At 36.8% G+C, this 17,582-nt stretch overlaps 1 protein-coding gene and 1 pseudogene across 5 annotated transcripts in view; one reads left to right on the top strand and one right to left on the bottom strand.

Moving 5' to 3' along the window:
* Window positions 1–17,582, bottom strand: part of LOC100646726 (protein neuralized) — a 121,216-nt gene that overhangs the window by 16,310 nt on the left and 87,324 nt on the right. Inside the window, exon 1 of one of the 5 annotated variants that reach the window (XM_012317250.3) lies at window positions 12,923–13,450. The exons of the other annotated variants lie outside the window; for them this stretch is intronic. Within the exon in view, the coding sequence (XP_012172640.1) occupies window positions 12,923–13,019 (97 nt within the window). The 5' untranslated portion in view covers window positions 13,020–13,450. Of the gene's footprint in view, window positions 1–12,922; window positions 13,451–17,582 lie in introns of those variants that run through there. 5 annotated transcript variants of the gene reach the window in all.
* Window positions 13,776–15,937, top strand: LOC105666571 (annotated as a pseudogene).

The raw sequence follows: 17,582 nt of genomic DNA, 5'->3' as shown, positions 1-17,582 counted from the left end.
TTTCGCTGAGCATTTTTGAGTTTGTTAGCTTTTTATGTGAGGAATACTGGGTGTTGGGTTGTTGGGATTGCTTCGTGGAGTTTCAAGAGATCGAGCCTAAGATTGGAGGCTGCTGCCTGGTAATTGAGAGTGTCGATGCCTGGAGGATGCAGTTTTTGCTGGTAATTGGCTGTAATTTGAAAACTCCAGGCGTCGTGGCTTTGATCTTTGTCAAAGAGTTGCGGAGGTATCTTTAGAACAGGCTTGGTTTAACAGTTATTTATGTTAGAGGATTTGTGTGATATTTATATTGAAATATTGGAAATTTCTCGCCAAATCTTTATTATTTTTCTTGGTAAATTCCAAGGTACGCTTTTGACAATTTTTAATTTGTTTCCATAGGGAAATATTTAAAAATTAATTGTAAGTTTGTAAATTTCGGCTGAATATGGCTGAATACTATGTAATACAGACAAAAATATTTTTTGCATGGTATACTTATTCATGAACATAGAGCGTACTCGTATCTGTGTAAAAAAGGGAACTGGATAATTTGTTTCCGGTTAATTAAAAGTCTATTGTTTCATTCATTCGTAGACTATCTCACGATTCCTTTATTTCACAGTTCTCTATCAATATATATGCTATCTGAACAATAAGACACCGTTAATATCGAGGATGTATTTATGATCAATAAAAACCATATTTCTTTGAAAAGAATATCTTCTTCTGTGCCAGAAGAACCGGAAGAATCTTTGATGCAATTTGCAAGATAGAATTGCCAAAGATACCCTAGAAAACATATAGTAGTCAGCACACTACAGCTACCTTTAAAACTCGCCTTTTCTTAGTTCAAACCTGAGTAACTTTTTCTTTTTAATTTTAGGAGGAATAAGAATTAATTTTCTTCGCAACAAATTTTCAATCCATCCAGAAAACATCCACATCCACGCTGTAGTGTCCAACCTCTCCTATTCCAATCTCACCAATCCATCACCCATTCAAAACGCGAGCAACACCAGGCACACGCAACTATTCGTCAACTGCCGAAAAAAAATATCGTGCAAAGTACAAGCAGCCCTTATTCATCTAAAACTCGCCACCTCAACAACCCGTAGCTAATACCTATAATAAATAAAAGAAATAACGATTCAAAAAAGCAATAGAAAAATAAAACAACAGAACATATACTGTCCTGAGTGCCCCTTCGCATTTCAGAATCGTTTAAACGCCAAACTTGTGTCTACCTTTTATTGTACACCATATTGCTCGAGTAAATCCAGGTTAGACATCGTGTTCCATTCGCAGTGACCATCCTTCAGGATCGAAGAGGCGGCGATTACCAGGGTCTAAATGAAATCATGGTTGTTGCTTCCGCGGCACAACGAACGAGAACGACGATGAGACGCAACGGTACACGTCGTCGGATTCCCACGCTGAATAGTGGACTGCGTCAAGGAAATCGCGCCGAGGAAACACGGCTTGGTGTGGATAATCGTCGAGGACTCGGCAACGACCGCGTGTCCCGTTCAAATCGCAGAGCGTTTCCCGCGTGAAATCGAGCGATCGTCGCGCGCCAACTGTCGTCCATCCGCCGGAATTGAATCATTGTACAGTGAGACCAGGTGAGACCTTCGTGCTGGGTGGTAACGACCATGATGACGCACACATGAATAAATCTTTCTCTCTCTTTCTCTTATTAGGCTTTTCTTGCGATTGTTGGAGGAAGATGAGGAATGCTGGATGTTTCGTAGAATATGTAATAGCTGCGTTAAAGTAGGTGATACAAATTTTCAATTGAAAATAACCATGGCGATTATTTGGAGAACGATAGATTGAGATGTTAGGGATTAACAAGATGATTGGAAACGTTAGAGTCAAAGACTCTTCCTCTTTCATCTGATATATTTATGAAGTCTTCCGCTGTATTAATCAATTGTATGTGCGTATCGTCTGATCGCCATATGTATTGTATGACTCTTCCTGTTTCGAGGCAGCAGGAATCTTAAGTCACTTTTACATGACGCAATATCTCGTTTCACTGATAGTGTCAATGACATTTCAATGTAATTATGAGAATGAATAATTCATTTTATATGAGATACTTTTTATATACAGACACAAACGTGTTTAATATAACTTCAACAATCCTACAACATCAAAAAGTTATTAAAATATCCAGAAACCAACTGAAAAAAAATTTCCCACCCATCAAACTGAATGATACTGATAAATGAAGGAATAAATTCCTCTTCAAAATACGTCTGTTACTAAAAATTGCAAATGGAGAATCTCAGAAAAATATGTATGAGAAAATTATATCAAACAAGCAAATTAACAGAACAAAGAAGAGCACGTGATTAGCTATAATTAAATAAAAAGGAGTTTGATGTTCGTGAAAAGACGCGTCTCGGTAGCAACTAGCGAGTATACGCTTTGAAAGCTGGTAAATCGATCTTGAAACGGATCATCGATCAACTGGACTCGTGCAGCAGACGCTTTTACGATTGCGGCGGGGTCATAGTCGATCATCGCGAATCTGGCCCCTTGACCTCGACCCTATCGATCCCCGATGATCGACGCGGGAACGTGAACACTGTTAATAAGCGTCACATGTACGCCTGGTAACACATATGATCCTATAACTGCGGAGCAAATCTGATATAAGGGAGATCGATGATCCTACGATGCCCGACAAAGGAGATTTTTTAATTGTTTAACGAGATTTAGTGTCTGATAATTAGCGATAACGTGTTTCATTGTTGAGTTATAATAGGAGTAATAACTTAGCCGGGTTTGTTACATTACAAATTGTAATATATGTAAATTAATGTGTATTTATGTTAATTCATTGATGTATACATCAACGTGTATTTATATTAATTTATTAATATATGCATTAACGTGGAGTTAGATTAATTTATTGATGTATGCATTAAGGTGTTGTTTTGCAACAAATGCTTCGAATTTAATACTAGTTTGAAAATGAACTTTCGTACTTTTGTCTTAGAATTACAAGAATTTGTATAGAATGCGGTTGATGCATTATATGGGTGGATAGTATTTTCCAAGATTGCGATGTTTTTCGATAAACGACTCAGGGGAATGAAGAAAGCCATCTCTATCTTGCGGTCTGAGACCGTAGCACGAGTTAACCGCAGTCCCATACAATTAACATCTACTTAACATGTAAACCACTGCATCCTGTTTTCTTAATCGGCGCACAAGATCAGACTGTCATTCTCGTTGATACGAAATCGAAAGCACCTGTGTATACCGATAGCTTCGAATGATTATTAATTTGTTTTCTATCTTAATTAATCCAACATTTAATGCTATTAAAGTTCCCATACACTATCTAATTAATTAATCATTTAAATTATCATTTAAGATTATCCAATGAATATTTTATGATAAGTAATGCAATACTAATTCTTCGATTTAAATTTATATTTTCTCCAAGAAATTCTCGACTGGTTAAAGATACGCTGTAATTTAAATTATAGGATTGCTACAAATAAAAGGAGTAACAGAATTCTATTTTCTAATTCTAATTCTATTATCATAATTCTAATTTTGAGAAAAGGTCAATCAGATTTTATTCACTAAAAGAACCCGAAATTACATCTCCTCCGTATGTTGCAATTCTCGGCAAACCGTAGACAATAGTACCAACTTGACAGCGAAGCTTGTAAAGAAACAAGCCACCGTGAACAAAGTAAAATCATTGTGATCACGCTCAATCGCTGGTGTAACGAGGCCACTACTCTTCTGCACCCGATTTTCGCGAATCCCAAAGCTTCGTGACCCTGACAAATTACGATTCACGCGGGCTGGTCGCAATAAAACCCGACCAATTTTTCCCTGTTCTCCTTCAGGCATGTTCAGTCTTGGATGAAATTGAGCTGCGTTCTGGAACCGGTTGGTGCGAGTTGGACGAATCGAATCGATGATTCTAGATACACGTGCGATTCTTCGAGAAATCAGAACGACCCCGAGGTGAATTCCCATGTGGTCGAATATATTGGTTGAAGAATATGATTAGGCTTTCTTCGTTCTACCGGGGAACTTTCGGAAAATTTTCGAGAAGTAGGTTTTGACCGGAGGATCGCAGAATTTCGAAGAATTGGAGAAGTACGACAAGTAAGGTTTATTGGAGATGTTTTCGTGAATTTGAAAAGGAATGATTGCCAGCTAATAGAGTTTGTTTAGTATGGACAGAGATTTAATAAAAGAGTTCAGTGCAAAAGTGGTACAAATGTATTTTTCCCAAAAATTATATAAATAAAGAAAAGCTACAAATTTTTGTAAACAGATTTAGTAATGGGTTTAAATGTCTAGGAACACAGAGATTTCTATAGGAGTGTCAAACTTTACAATTTTCTCAAGTTAAAGATTTTGTCACCTTTCCTTTGAATTATTGTGGAAAATAATATTTTTAGAACTTTAGATCCTGATTTTTCTCAACTATTTGATATTGCATAAGCTTGACAAACTACCAAATATAATAACGAAGAAGTATATATAACAAGCCTCATTATACTTGTAACATTTTGTATAAGGAAAAGAAGTGCTGAAATAGTTAAAATTCAATTATTATGTACAGGAATTATTTTCTTCCTTAAAAGATGATATACTTTTTAAGGAATTTCTGGAAGAAAATTTTAAAAAATAACATTGGTAAGCGCAGAACTTTCAGAATAAAAATAATGACACGAAAAGCGATGACCACAAGATCACCTGTCGTTGAATTAACGGTACAGCCGGGAAAGAAAGCGTTTGGCAGGTGAAAGTGAACAAGAAAGCATAACAAAGACACGCTTAGCCGTCTGTTGATTTAGCGGACTATAATTAATGCCCGACGATGAAACGAACGAAAGATATACTTTACTTTGATCCGATTCTCGTTACGAGAATGTTCCACTGATCTACCACTATTCCACGAACTATTAGCATAAAATCTTGATATCGATTGTCGATGTTTTTCATGAAATAATTGATCCACGTTTGAATTTAAAATAGAAGTATATCAAGTCATTCGATTATCCTACTTGTTAAAAAACACTGTAACATTGAAAAGGATATTTAACAGATTGCAACTTATAAATTCTTACACGAATTAAAACTCCTGTACCAAATTCGTTCCAAATATTAGCGAACATGATCAAACAACTTTCCACGAAACCAGACTGGTCAAGTATACATTTACATTTAATAATCGTGCTTTAGAACGCGTTTACAAGTCGCCGGACCATCGTTTGCGTGCAACAACGCGTTCAGCGGATTTAATCGCGAGCGCGTTTCGCCAGTATCGACCGATAGCTCGCGTAAATCGCGAGTCAATGAGAGTCTACGCTAGTAATTGGTCTATGCCCGCGCCTATGTTGCCATTCGCCGGTTCATCTCGTGGGAAACTCGTGACACACATTTGCACGGAAGTGTACCTCTTGTGGATCCTTGCATCTGACGCGTACTCCTCGCGCGCATTCAAAGATCCTGCGATCTTCGATCGAGAAAACTCGATGCTACCGAACGACTACGCCTCTTCACTATTTCAAGTTTGACTACTATTTTCCTTTCTTTCTTTTTGTGTAAGCATTTCAAGTACCAGCCTTATTGATTATTTGGAATGTTGCCTGTAGTGATTATTTCAAGCGTTATCTGATGACTATGTATTTGTGATTGTGACACGTAAGAAGATACTATAGTGAATAAATCATTATATAAATTGCGAATAAATCATCGTAAATTATTACTATAATGAATAATAAATTGCAGATGCTCATACATTTAAAGAGTTTGTAAGATGTTTGCACATTAAAGATGTATTTTTCAAGATGATTAAGAGGGTCACTATGAACAGTTCTGTTCAAATTAAACGGACAGAAGCGAAGAAGTTTGTAACACCTGTATGATACCACATAAAGAAGAAAACGATCTTTTAAGTATCTTAGAGTAGTGTATATCTCAAATACCAAATATGAAATTTCTGCAGGAATTTAATTTCTTTAGTTGTGCTCGCAAAAATATTACACGCACATTTACGGTTTAATAACAAATAAATTTCGTTTTGTTTAAAAAAATTGCAGTTTATCGTTATATTTAATTGCGTTAAAATACATAGCAAGTATTATGATAGAATCCGCCGAAGCTCCTAATGTTCTAATTTGTAGTTTCAAACAACAACTCAAGCTTCCAGCCGAGCGACGATCGATCGAAAACGTTTCGTTTCTAATATACAGACGTTCTAACAGCAATGCCAAGCTAGAATACCACGTTACACGCCACTACACCTACCATTATCACCGGTGCCAAAGTGAAAGTAATTTGTTACATAGGGAGTTGGAGCGCCAATGTAACAATGCCCGACCGCCTCCGCGATGTGAACGCGATGTCCTTTGCACGATGTAAATAAACGGAGCCTTGACCGAGCCAGCCACCCTCCGCCTCCATTGACAGTAATAAGTTTCTATTTCTGGGGCGCGCGAAAAATCTCTAGTAGAAAATTGCGTTCAACTGACGCTTCCTGCTGCTGCTTCGTTCGTTCGACGAACCCTTTTTATCGCCAAAGAAAATTGTCGTGATAAGAAGAGTGGTCCGTTAGTGACACTTAGACCTATCAGTAGGTTGTCAAGAATTTATTACCCCTTTAAAACCATTAAAATAATATACGAAGAATAATATGAAGACATAAATATATTGATTTGTCCAAATTCAAATGATAGGTACTTTACAGAAGGCTGTTAGGTACATAAGGATAGAATGGAAATGAAGTAATGGATATTTATAGGAGGCTACTACTTCACTGAATCGATCATCGTCCATAAACCAATCTGTATACATGAATTGACTGAACCTAGTTTCACAAGCCACAGAAGATCGCCAAACCACTGCCAGCAGCTCGTCGGCCAATAAACTTTGATCTCGTTTGAAGCAACGAAAATCTGGAAAGGATAATCTCATGGCTATTATGGTGAATATATTCTGACGAGCTGTCTGTTTTAACGAAGAGATCGTCTGAAAACCGAAATACATATACTCATAAGTAGATTGCGAATATTTACAGTTTGCGAATTCATATTTTTATGCATGCGACTGAAAGAGTAAGAACTACCCGAAGCTATATTTCATCTTCTAAATATGATAACAATTTCTTTACGTCAGATATTTCATATATTTTCGTACATTCCGTGCATTCTATAAATTTAATATCTTAAAATTCCCCATAAATGCTTCTACATTTATTCTTATTATCAGAAAACCACTGTAACCCTAGTCTAGAGCTATCTCGATAGCAATGAAAGCAATCAAACTTTAGGTGTTCCATTCGTCCGAACGATTCGTCAGAGAACACGCATCTTCAACACCACGACCTAACGCAGCGCACATTCAGCGATTACGCTTCGCTTTTCGTGGCGACCGCCGCGGTCTAACCCGGTGGAATCAGCCACTCCAAGTACTGTTAAGCATCCGTGGCACAAGTGCCACACCGAGGAAGTTCCAGTAATGTTCGCCGTGTGTCGAGAGCAGCGTATACAGAGCCAGGAGGGGCCTTGTTCCCACGCCCGACGCCGTGATCTTTGCCGAGCTACTTAGTCCTCCGCTAGAACGAGCCTCTCCTTCCCTTTTCCCTCCGTCGTTTCTTTTCTCTCGTCCTCTCTCGAGATCTATGGCCGTTCCGCTGCCTGACTCACCGAAAGGTGAGCGTTGCTCTCTGTTCTCCTTGCGACAGAGACTCTCTCGCTCTCTACTCCTGCCCGCTATCCTAAGACCAGAGGATATACACCTCCTTCTTTTCTTGCCCCGCAATGACTATGTGGGTTACATAAGGTGGCAACGCGCGAGCCTTGCGGCACGTTCGTGTAATAATAACGCGTACCTGAATCGGTGAACGGGAACGGGAGCAGTGATGGAGATGGAGGGATGTTTAACGAACAGGAAGTAGCGTCTCAGACTCTCAAGGATGTTTCTGCTTCGGGATAGGATGAGGAGACCGGGGTGTTTTGCAGAGAGGCGTTGAGAGGGTTATTTGGGCACTGTGTTGACGTTCGATGAAGTTTCGCTGATCCTGTACAAATACAGTGGCACTCCATCGTATTTATTACAATATTTACTTACTAATGAATTAGGCAAGTTTGGGTTAAAGTGTTGGGAGAATAGATGAGACAGATTTAAGTAAAACGTAGGTTAAGAAAATTTACGACTAGGTTAGTGTGTAATTGTTTTGAACATAAAAGGTATTGAGGGATGAGTGCAAAGAATGATAAGTCAAACCCATATCTATACTAAAGAGGTCGAAATAAAAACAAATTATTGTTATTATTATTAATAAATTGGGTCAAGTATATGGTTATATAATCATTCATATTTAGGAAATGAAATTTTAATGCTGCAAAGAAAGGAAATGTACAAGTTGGTGAACAAACGCTTCAGTGGGAAATAATGATATGTGCAGATCTTTTTACTACTAAACTAAGTACTATTAAGTTATATATTCTATATCGTGTTTTTAAATTGTTCAAAAATTTCCGAGATAGAGAAAAGTAGGGAAGGATTGTCGTCGATAGACATGACTTTTTTCTTCAATTTTATGCTAGTTCAAAATTTTTTGAGATAAAGAAAAGCGACTTTCTGTTGCAGCTTTCAGACAATAAGAGTCTCTCTGTCCATCAAGAAACTTTGGTTAAATGAGAGATTAGAGTAGTAAAATTAATAGGTAATTCTCCAAATATATTCTCAAAATACTGGCCATCAAAATGCAATTTTGTGCTACTATATGACAAGGAAGCAGTTGCAAGAGGCGGAGACTTGTACGCATGGGTAGGAGACGATGTTGCATCGTAACCATGCTGAGAAAAACAGAAGCTTATAAGAGAGAAAGAGAAGCCACAGTCTATGTCCATATGATATCTATGATTAAAGTAATCAGAGAAAGAAGGGAGAAGCTGCATCGCGTGCACGTGATGCACGTGATCATAAACAATCGGCATATTAAGCTAACATCTACACGCGAATGTAAATATGTCGAAATGATTAGAAGCGTGCAGGGTCTTCGAACTCGGCAGAATCGTCGGAATACCAAGAAAATCGGTGTACACCTTCGATCAATGTAATCACGAATCACGAAGGATAAACCGTCTTCTCGATCATCGACTGGTTTGCACGCTTCAGAGAGAACTTATCGATCGAATCCAAACAACAGCTGTAATTTCATGAAGATAATATACATATTTTGGTATGGAGAATACATGCAACTTCTATCTACAATTTAAGTTTCTCAATTTTTTCCGCTTTTCTTTGAAGATAATTAATTAAAAGTTTACTTTTGTTAATTACGTATAAAAAGAAACGAGAATAGTTTGAGATCAGAGATATGAGTTTTAAATAAGGAAACCGGAGAAATTTGAAGAAGAATGATATTAGTACTGTTATCTGAATTCCGTGTAGCTGTCTGTACAAGGAATGTTACCTGGTATGTCTTGAAAATTACCAACGATGAAACTACGAAATTAATGTCCTTATTTGTGTGTAGCAAACTAGCACTAGCTAATTTAGAAGAGGCTAAATTAAAATGATAATTATGTAGCAGGAATTTTTTGGAGGTACGAGAAATAAAGTATAAATAGTCATTCCACAGAACTTCGCAATTAATAATTAAGATACTGTAAAACATTATTTTTTTACAGAAAAATTCGAAGTCTTATTACCCCAATCAAAACTTTCCTTTTAGCATGTACAATTAATTCCTCGTATTAATTCCCACATAGTTAATTTCAATTAATTAAAATTTCATACCCACTTTTCACCAAAGCAGAAGAAACATTTCACAATTAACATTTCACGTTCGTATTTATCAAAAATAGTTCCTACTCTTCATCAATAGAACCATCAAACTTCGCACTTGTCGCTGAAGGAAAACAATTCCTAAATTCCAAAACTTCCATCATGGACTATTTTTGTACCATTTTTTTTCCGTCCTTCCAGTGTTCGCCCCCTAATCACTGCCAAATGTTGCAGCACAAAGGTGTTCAGGGAGTTTTACCCTAGGGACGCGAACCTACCCCTAGGAATTCGCGCGAGAAATGCCCCAGGACGACAAGTGCATATTCCCATCGCGGCGCTTTTAACACGGCCACCATCGTTGACCAAGGAACAATCGGATTAACGAAGTTAAACGATGGGGTAGCCACCCCCTCCGCTTTGCATCTGTTACGTTTCGCACGTAGAGGCTCGCGGAGACGTTGCGGGGGTGTAGCTTCGTCGATAGGAAAATAACAGCCGGTTTTTCACCCTGACAGCAGATTAACTATCGCAGACGGTGTAGAAATGAACTTCAAAGGGGTCGTGTATAGTTTTCAGGGGTGGTTAGTGATCGACGAATGGTGATGTGGTTCTCTTTCGAAATATCGGATCAAGCATCGTTCCGTGGCTTATTAGAGGATCAAACGATGATGTTGGTTTGGAAGGTTTAAGTTCGAAGGTATTATACATTGAAATTGAAAGATTTTTAGAGGATTTGAAGGGTAGTTCTAGATGACAGATAGTGGGAGTTTAGTGTAAAATTGCTTGTCGATGTGTGGACTGATCTTGATATTGGAATATTATCTATGCTAGAAATAGTGACGTATTGATATTAGTGTCAACATGGGTTTCAATTTTGATAACAGTATATTGCGCGAACAATTTATCAGCTCAGGATGTAAAGGATGAGATTTTTACGCGAGATCTTTAATTTAACTTGAAAAATCAACAAAACGATGGTTCTACTTTCTAGAGATAACAATATTGCTAAACGTCATACTGTCGGTGAATCACATCATCCTGTCATTAACCAAACACATATAATCTTATAGTGTTTGATTCTTTAATTTTCGAAGAATTGTACGATATCTAAATCTTACGTACGATACCTAATATCTTTCCTTTTTCTAACTAGTTCTCTTACTACACTGCACTAACATATCGTGTAAAATGTATTTTTTATGCAGCAGCATCAGAGAAAATGAATATTTCATTTGTGTGCGCGTTCAACGAACTAATTAAGTTGCGAACAAGCTAATTACCATCCGTTCACCTCTGATTAATTCTAACATAGACGCGTACCACGTTTTCCAATAGTCTCGCGGGACTCTGATGCTCTCTAACATAATTTCTGGCATTAATTAATAATTATCAAACCGCGAACCTAAAACTTTCAGAACCATTCGAGATTAGGCTAATTATCCATTCAAGTAATCCTTATTTGGACTATACTTTCCTAGTGTATCATTCTTATTAGGGTAATTAATTATTAATTTTGAAGCTTCGAGGCACAAAAGCAATTAGTTCGTTGTTGCTGCTCTTAATGAATTAAAAACTTGCAGGAAAGAAAAGCTCATGGAAAATTATAATACGACTGTTTGCATAATTTGTAACTCGTAACGTAGAATTCATTATGTAGTTCCTATTGTTTATGGGGAAAGAGATTAATAAAGTCACAGAGAAAATATTAATGATAGCGATAAATTTCAGAAAATGTGTAGCTTTAATAAAATTTAGTAAACTAATTAAATTTCAGTAAACTTGGTTTTAGTAAAATAAATCTTCAAATTTACAAGTACAGGAAAGAAAGAAAGCCTTTTCTATTAAAAACACAATCGTTAAATAGGCTTCACCAGGGTCAAACAATTCATAACGCGTTGCGAACGATGACTCACATGCGCGCGCGCGATAGCTAATGAAATTCCACTTCCTCGCGCGACAAAGAAAACGCATGTCTCGCTTGTTGTTGCGTCGAGTCGTGCCTTGTGCGCTAATTCCATCAACTATCCGGTCAACCAGCGGATCCTTCAGGTCGAGAAACGCTTAACAAACAATATTCTTACTCATCTTACGAAAACCTTAAAAAAAGATACTGACTATCGTTCATTATAGTCACATGAAAAATTCACATGAGGGAATAGAGAAGCAGGAAAATCACGATTCACGTACTACAATGTGTTTTATGAACCGGCTGAGAAGAGAGTAACTCGGTCTTCTATTCTTCCTGATGAAAGAATGTTAGATTGAATTGAATATGGACGTTAGGTCGAAGCTTTAGAAGCAACTGTGAATTAAAAACGAAGGCTGAATATCATAAAGCTTGATATGTAGAGTGGTTTGACGAATTTATAATACAAATTGGCTTGATTTGTTCATTATTGATTTGATTATTATTGTACATGTGTAACATAGTTAAATAGTCTATTAGAAATTGTAGTAAGAACTCTGTGTTATGAAAATTGGATGTAATATTTTATTAGTACTGAAATATGTATTAGAAGATTAATAGTTAGCCATTTTATGAAGCTGTCGTTAACAGCTGAAATTAAGTATATGCGATAAGATATAATCGATACGAACCTGTAATCGTATCTCATCAAGTGCGACAAATAAATTATATAAGTTATTAAATATAAAATGTTCCATTTATAATTAAAATATAATGAAAGTAATTATCAATTTAATTGATGTAATAAAGAGGGCTGTAAAATTATGCGAATTTATTATTCATAATTCGATTTGCCGCTGTAATTTACTGTTACTAAATCATTTACTAATTTATTCATTACTTATTGCTGTTATATACAGTTTAAAAAATATATATATGAACTATATCGATTAAATTCGTATTTATTAATAAATGTCACAAAATAACGAAGAAAGAATGATAAAAAAATTAAGTTGAATGTTATTAAATAATTATATAATTCATATTAAATAAAGCATATAGGCGACATCTGTAACAACTCTACATTGGTGACATGGTGTATAACCGTTAATGTATTTATAAACGCGTAACGCGCGTGGCAACACACATGTGCGACACCGTAAAAATACTCGAAATCTTAGCAGGAGGGATCGCTTATAACGAGGACAAGGGGGATAAGAAAAAAGAAGACGTATAGATATACTCTATACTCACCGAAGACATTTCCTAAGAGTCTTAGCCGCGCCACCCTAGTGGCTGTATTGACGGTTAATGGTCTCCGCGGTCGTTGACAAGATAATGCCAGAGCCATTGAGAATAGTTACCAAGCACGCGTTTATTGAAATTCAAGAGAAGAACGTATTTCGAAGAACAAGTCCACGACCGAAATATGCTCCTTTTAGAATTTCCTCGATTGCCTCCTTGGATCGAACTTGGGAAATGGGAAAGTAGGCCTCTCTAAGTGTCCCGAGCTGTAGCATTTGTTAATTTGATATTTTCTATAGTATGAATTCGATGATCAAACGCTAGGTGCGATAATGAAACAGTTTACGACACGTTTAACCTGGAAAAGTACAATTTTGAAACACTAGAGCGTTTGAATATTCATATAACTTTCTACTATTCGTATACGATGATCCGATAACATACTTTTTCGATTAATAAGAAGAAAACCTCGCGAAATGTTATCAAGTACTCGTAGTAATTATTTCGAAATATGAATTGGTTCGTTTGCACCCGATACTCTAAGCAAAATATCGATCAACGATTCTTCGATATCAAGCTTTTTCAATATCGCGTTACAATTTCGAAATACCAAAGCATTTGAATATTTACCATCTATTCGTACACGATGATCCGTCAACATAGTTTCTCGAATAATAAGAAAGTAAAATTCTGCGAAATATTGTCCAAATATTCACACTAATTGGTAATTGTTCCACAAAATGAATTTGACCCGCTTGCACGCGACACTATATGCAAAATATCGATCGACGATTGTTCGATAGCGAGGTTTTCAATATCGCGCCACAGCTCGAGATCTCGAAAAGGAACTCTAAAGTAGGAGATGGCGCTGTGAGAAAAACAGAAGGAAGGAAGGAAGACCACCACGCGACCGACCCATGTTTGTCACCTGAGTTTTCTCGCGGTTGAATAAGGAGAAACGGCAAAAGACGGGGGAAGTCGGAGGAAAGGAGCGCGAATTCACGCAGAGAAGCCAGGAAAAGGCGGACAGCTTGAACCAAGCCACTACAACGACTGGCTTTCGTTGCAGAAGCAAACTCCCCATCTGCTCTGTTCGTTGCTGCCCCAACTCCCTGCTGTCATTACATGGTTGTGTGTGTGCGAGCACGCCCTTGTTCGTGTGAATATGTGCGGTTACCAATACACCTTGGCAATTCGTGCGTGGCGGCAGGCGGACGTTCTAACCTCTCGAAGCGGAAAGGTTGCGGTGAAATGAAACGCTATATATCTGCAGGATCTCACCTTGCGGATATCTCGTTGATAAGTAGTTACCTTATCTATCATTGCCCAACCGAAGTTCGAAGAACCGCTATACAACGATAGCCATGAAAACTTTAGCACAAGTGAGACAACAATCAAATTCGCGCGGTCGGTAATTGATGTATGTTTATCGCCGCATGGAAATTATCGATAAAGAAGAACATTATGAAAACAATGAGAACCCATGAACTGAACTTGTATCATCAGGTCAGAAGTGCTTCACTACGGTTTAGGATAAAATAATTGAATTGTGGAGAATTTTATTTCAATTTGTACTTTGTACCTTACTCGATAAAGACGTTTGCGTAAAATATACAATACAAATTAAAGTCAAATATATTAAATTGTCAGCAGTTAAATATGATTTAAATATGTGGATTAAACTTTAATTATAGAGTTGCATGAATATTATTGATAAATTTAATATAATTCTTTTCTTGTGTTTATTTAGAATATTTTTTAAATTTTTCCATAAGAAAATATATGTTTCATTTGATAATTTTTCACATTGTAGGAATTATAACCTCAATAGGATAGGAGAGAGTTGCATAAGATATGCTCACTGATTTAGAAGAATAAAGTGGTGGCATGATTTTCCTAACCTCGACGGAGATTCAGACGTAGTTAAGAGAAGAACAGAAAGTCGAAATTTCGAATCTTTCTTGACCTAGATCTAGACTTTTCAATAATGATCTCGATCGCAAGCAGTTGTACACGTACGTATATATATTACAAGCGTCGTGTGCAAACGTACAAGGAGGAGCGTGTATGTCGCAGCTGCAGCTGCCTGCAGGAGCGGAACACTGGGCTTTGGGGATGGCAACGGTTGTGCACCACCTGGCCTTAGGAAGCCAGCACCGGGCCTCGGCATTGGCGTAGACTCTACTTGAGACGAATGACCGGAAAAAAGGGGAATAAAAGAGTACAATAGAGCAACGACTTTCAAAATTCCGGCACCCTCCTAAATAGCCGGACAACCTTGCAAAAATCGATCGATGGCTTTTAAAAATATACTTATGCTTAGGAGATGCAATTTATTGCTATCTATAATTATATAATTTTTTGTTATAATTGTATAATGTTAAATAAAAATTAATAGAACAGATTATTAGTTAGTTAGGAATAATATTCAATTAGAAAAATATTTATATAATTTGGATGGTAGGCAATATAAATTTTCTATAGACTATGATTTAAATATTAATTTAATATTAAAAGAGTGTTCAGGTGTTAAGATTTCATTTTGCATAAAGATGTTAATTGTATTAAATTAATTATACTGAATAAATCTGTTAATTTGTAATTTCTTTAAAAATAAATGAATGAAATTTTAGAATTCGTTTTTCTAAAGATAAAAGTAATAGTGAATAAAAATAGATCAGTTTGAAATACTACAGGCAGATCTATTTATAATACACTGACGTTTTGTAATGGAAAATTAACTTAAAAATTGTTAGCGTTCCTCGTTCTTTATATCATATCAAGATGCACAAAAATAATCTGTAACAGACACATTTGTTAGTGAAACGAGTTTTGGTTTTCTTTCTCGAGTTAACATATTTTCGGCTATAGTTTTAAGTTCAAAATCACATCTGTACATTATTTGTCACAAGTAGAAGCTGGCGTCTCGGAATTACCAGTCGATCTATTTCAGTACTGTACAGGAGTCATAAATTATAATCTATATATCTAGCGGGCAAATGTTGAGAAATGTGTAATTTGAAAGACAATAAACAAAACTTTTACTAGAGATGCGTGTGGTTTTAGTCTAATGAGTATAATTATTATTTTATAGAAAAATTCTTTCATAAAAAAGACACATATTAAAGTTTTAGTATATTAGTTTATTAGTTAATAAACTTACATTAAATATATCATTGGACATATTTTTGGTTATTACGTGAATTATGTATGGAGCGATTTCCTTTACAAGTTGATTCTTTATGCATCGATGGAAACGAAAAGCTTTATTGATAGATGGGCTACGATTCATTACGTTGGATGCACGACAAATGACGCAACACACAAATTTTCCCGCTTTACGAGCCAATAACTTTCACGGGGCATTACCATACTTGATCGCATTAATAGTCCCGAGCATAATAAGTCTCGATCGGATTAAGGGTAGCGGAAACCCCAGCAGACGCTTACGACTGCTTAATAGAAACGTTATTTTCATGACTCTGGTCAGACACCCTCGTGGTACCCTCAAGGTAGAAATATCGCAATCGATCTTAAAATTCATGTACATTGTATTCTTTACAATACGTTGTAATATTCTTCATAATAATTCTTTATACAATGATTTTCTATAACGTAAAGCAAAGTTGTAAGATAATAAAATTACAAAAGAAATCAAATTTGAAATTAAAAAAATAAGAAAAGGGTCTGAGAATTTCGAAACACTATCACATTGAATATTTTCACGAAGGAGTGGAAGGCACATGATAAATTTTTTAATGCATGCATAAACATCCACAATCTTGTCAACCGTAAATCCCCTAAACCCCATAAAAATTCATTTTTATCTAAAAGAAAACAGGAGTCTTTGCTGGTTGGCTCCCCTTCAAGGATCACACAAAGAATAGCAAATTCTCCCTCGTTCAGCGAGCTATATTTTCCAGAATCATGGTGGGTTCGGCTTAATTCCCGTGAAAGGAACAGGGAAAAGAGCCGAGCGAATTAACGCGTTAAGCCTTCGTCGCGAGGCGACGCGCGATTTCTATAGAATTTCCACAACGGCGAGCTAGAAGGCGGGGTTGGAGGGGCAGTGTGTTGCGCAATCCTACGCCACCCCCGCCGCCCATCCAGCCATGGGGTTTGCGCGTTGATATCGCAATAGAAGCTGTATCGATCCCGGGCCGACAGGAGACCGGCTGTTGTCAGGGGGTTGATAACGATATGCAAGCTCTATAGACACAGCACGGCTAAAAGCTCCGCGGAGCTTTCAGCCTCTGTCACGAGGGCAGCCTCCGCACACGCGGCTTCAGCCATTTTTCGCCAAGCGATTCATTGCGATTCAGCATGGATTTAAACTCTTTCTTCGAGTATGCAAATGGAAATCGAGGAAATGTTTGAGTTTTGCTCCAGGAAAAGAAGTTGGTTTCCGGTAGCCTGTTTTCTGCACTTCAGATTATTAACTATTTTTCCTATTAAGTAACTAGTTTTGTTATAGGCGAAGAAGTAGATCGTTTTCATATTCTTTTAAAGATATCGTCACGACAATCCTTTTAGGGAGCGAAACGTTTGGGTTTTGGTCTAGAGGAAATAGATCTTTGGTAGCATAGTTTTCTATATCTTTTTGGAAGGTATATAAATTCTATATATATTTCGTAGATATTACAGATATTTGGACATTTTGTGAATTTTA

Source organism: Bombus terrestris, chromosome 15 (assembly GCF_910591885.1).
Source record: "Bombus terrestris chromosome 15, iyBomTerr1.2, whole genome shotgun sequence".
In the NCBI taxonomy this organism is placed as follows: domain Eukaryota; kingdom Metazoa; phylum Arthropoda; class Insecta; order Hymenoptera; family Apidae; genus Bombus; species Bombus terrestris.
Note: the sequence above shows the minus strand (reverse complement) of the source record. Positions and strands in the feature narration are given on the sequence as shown.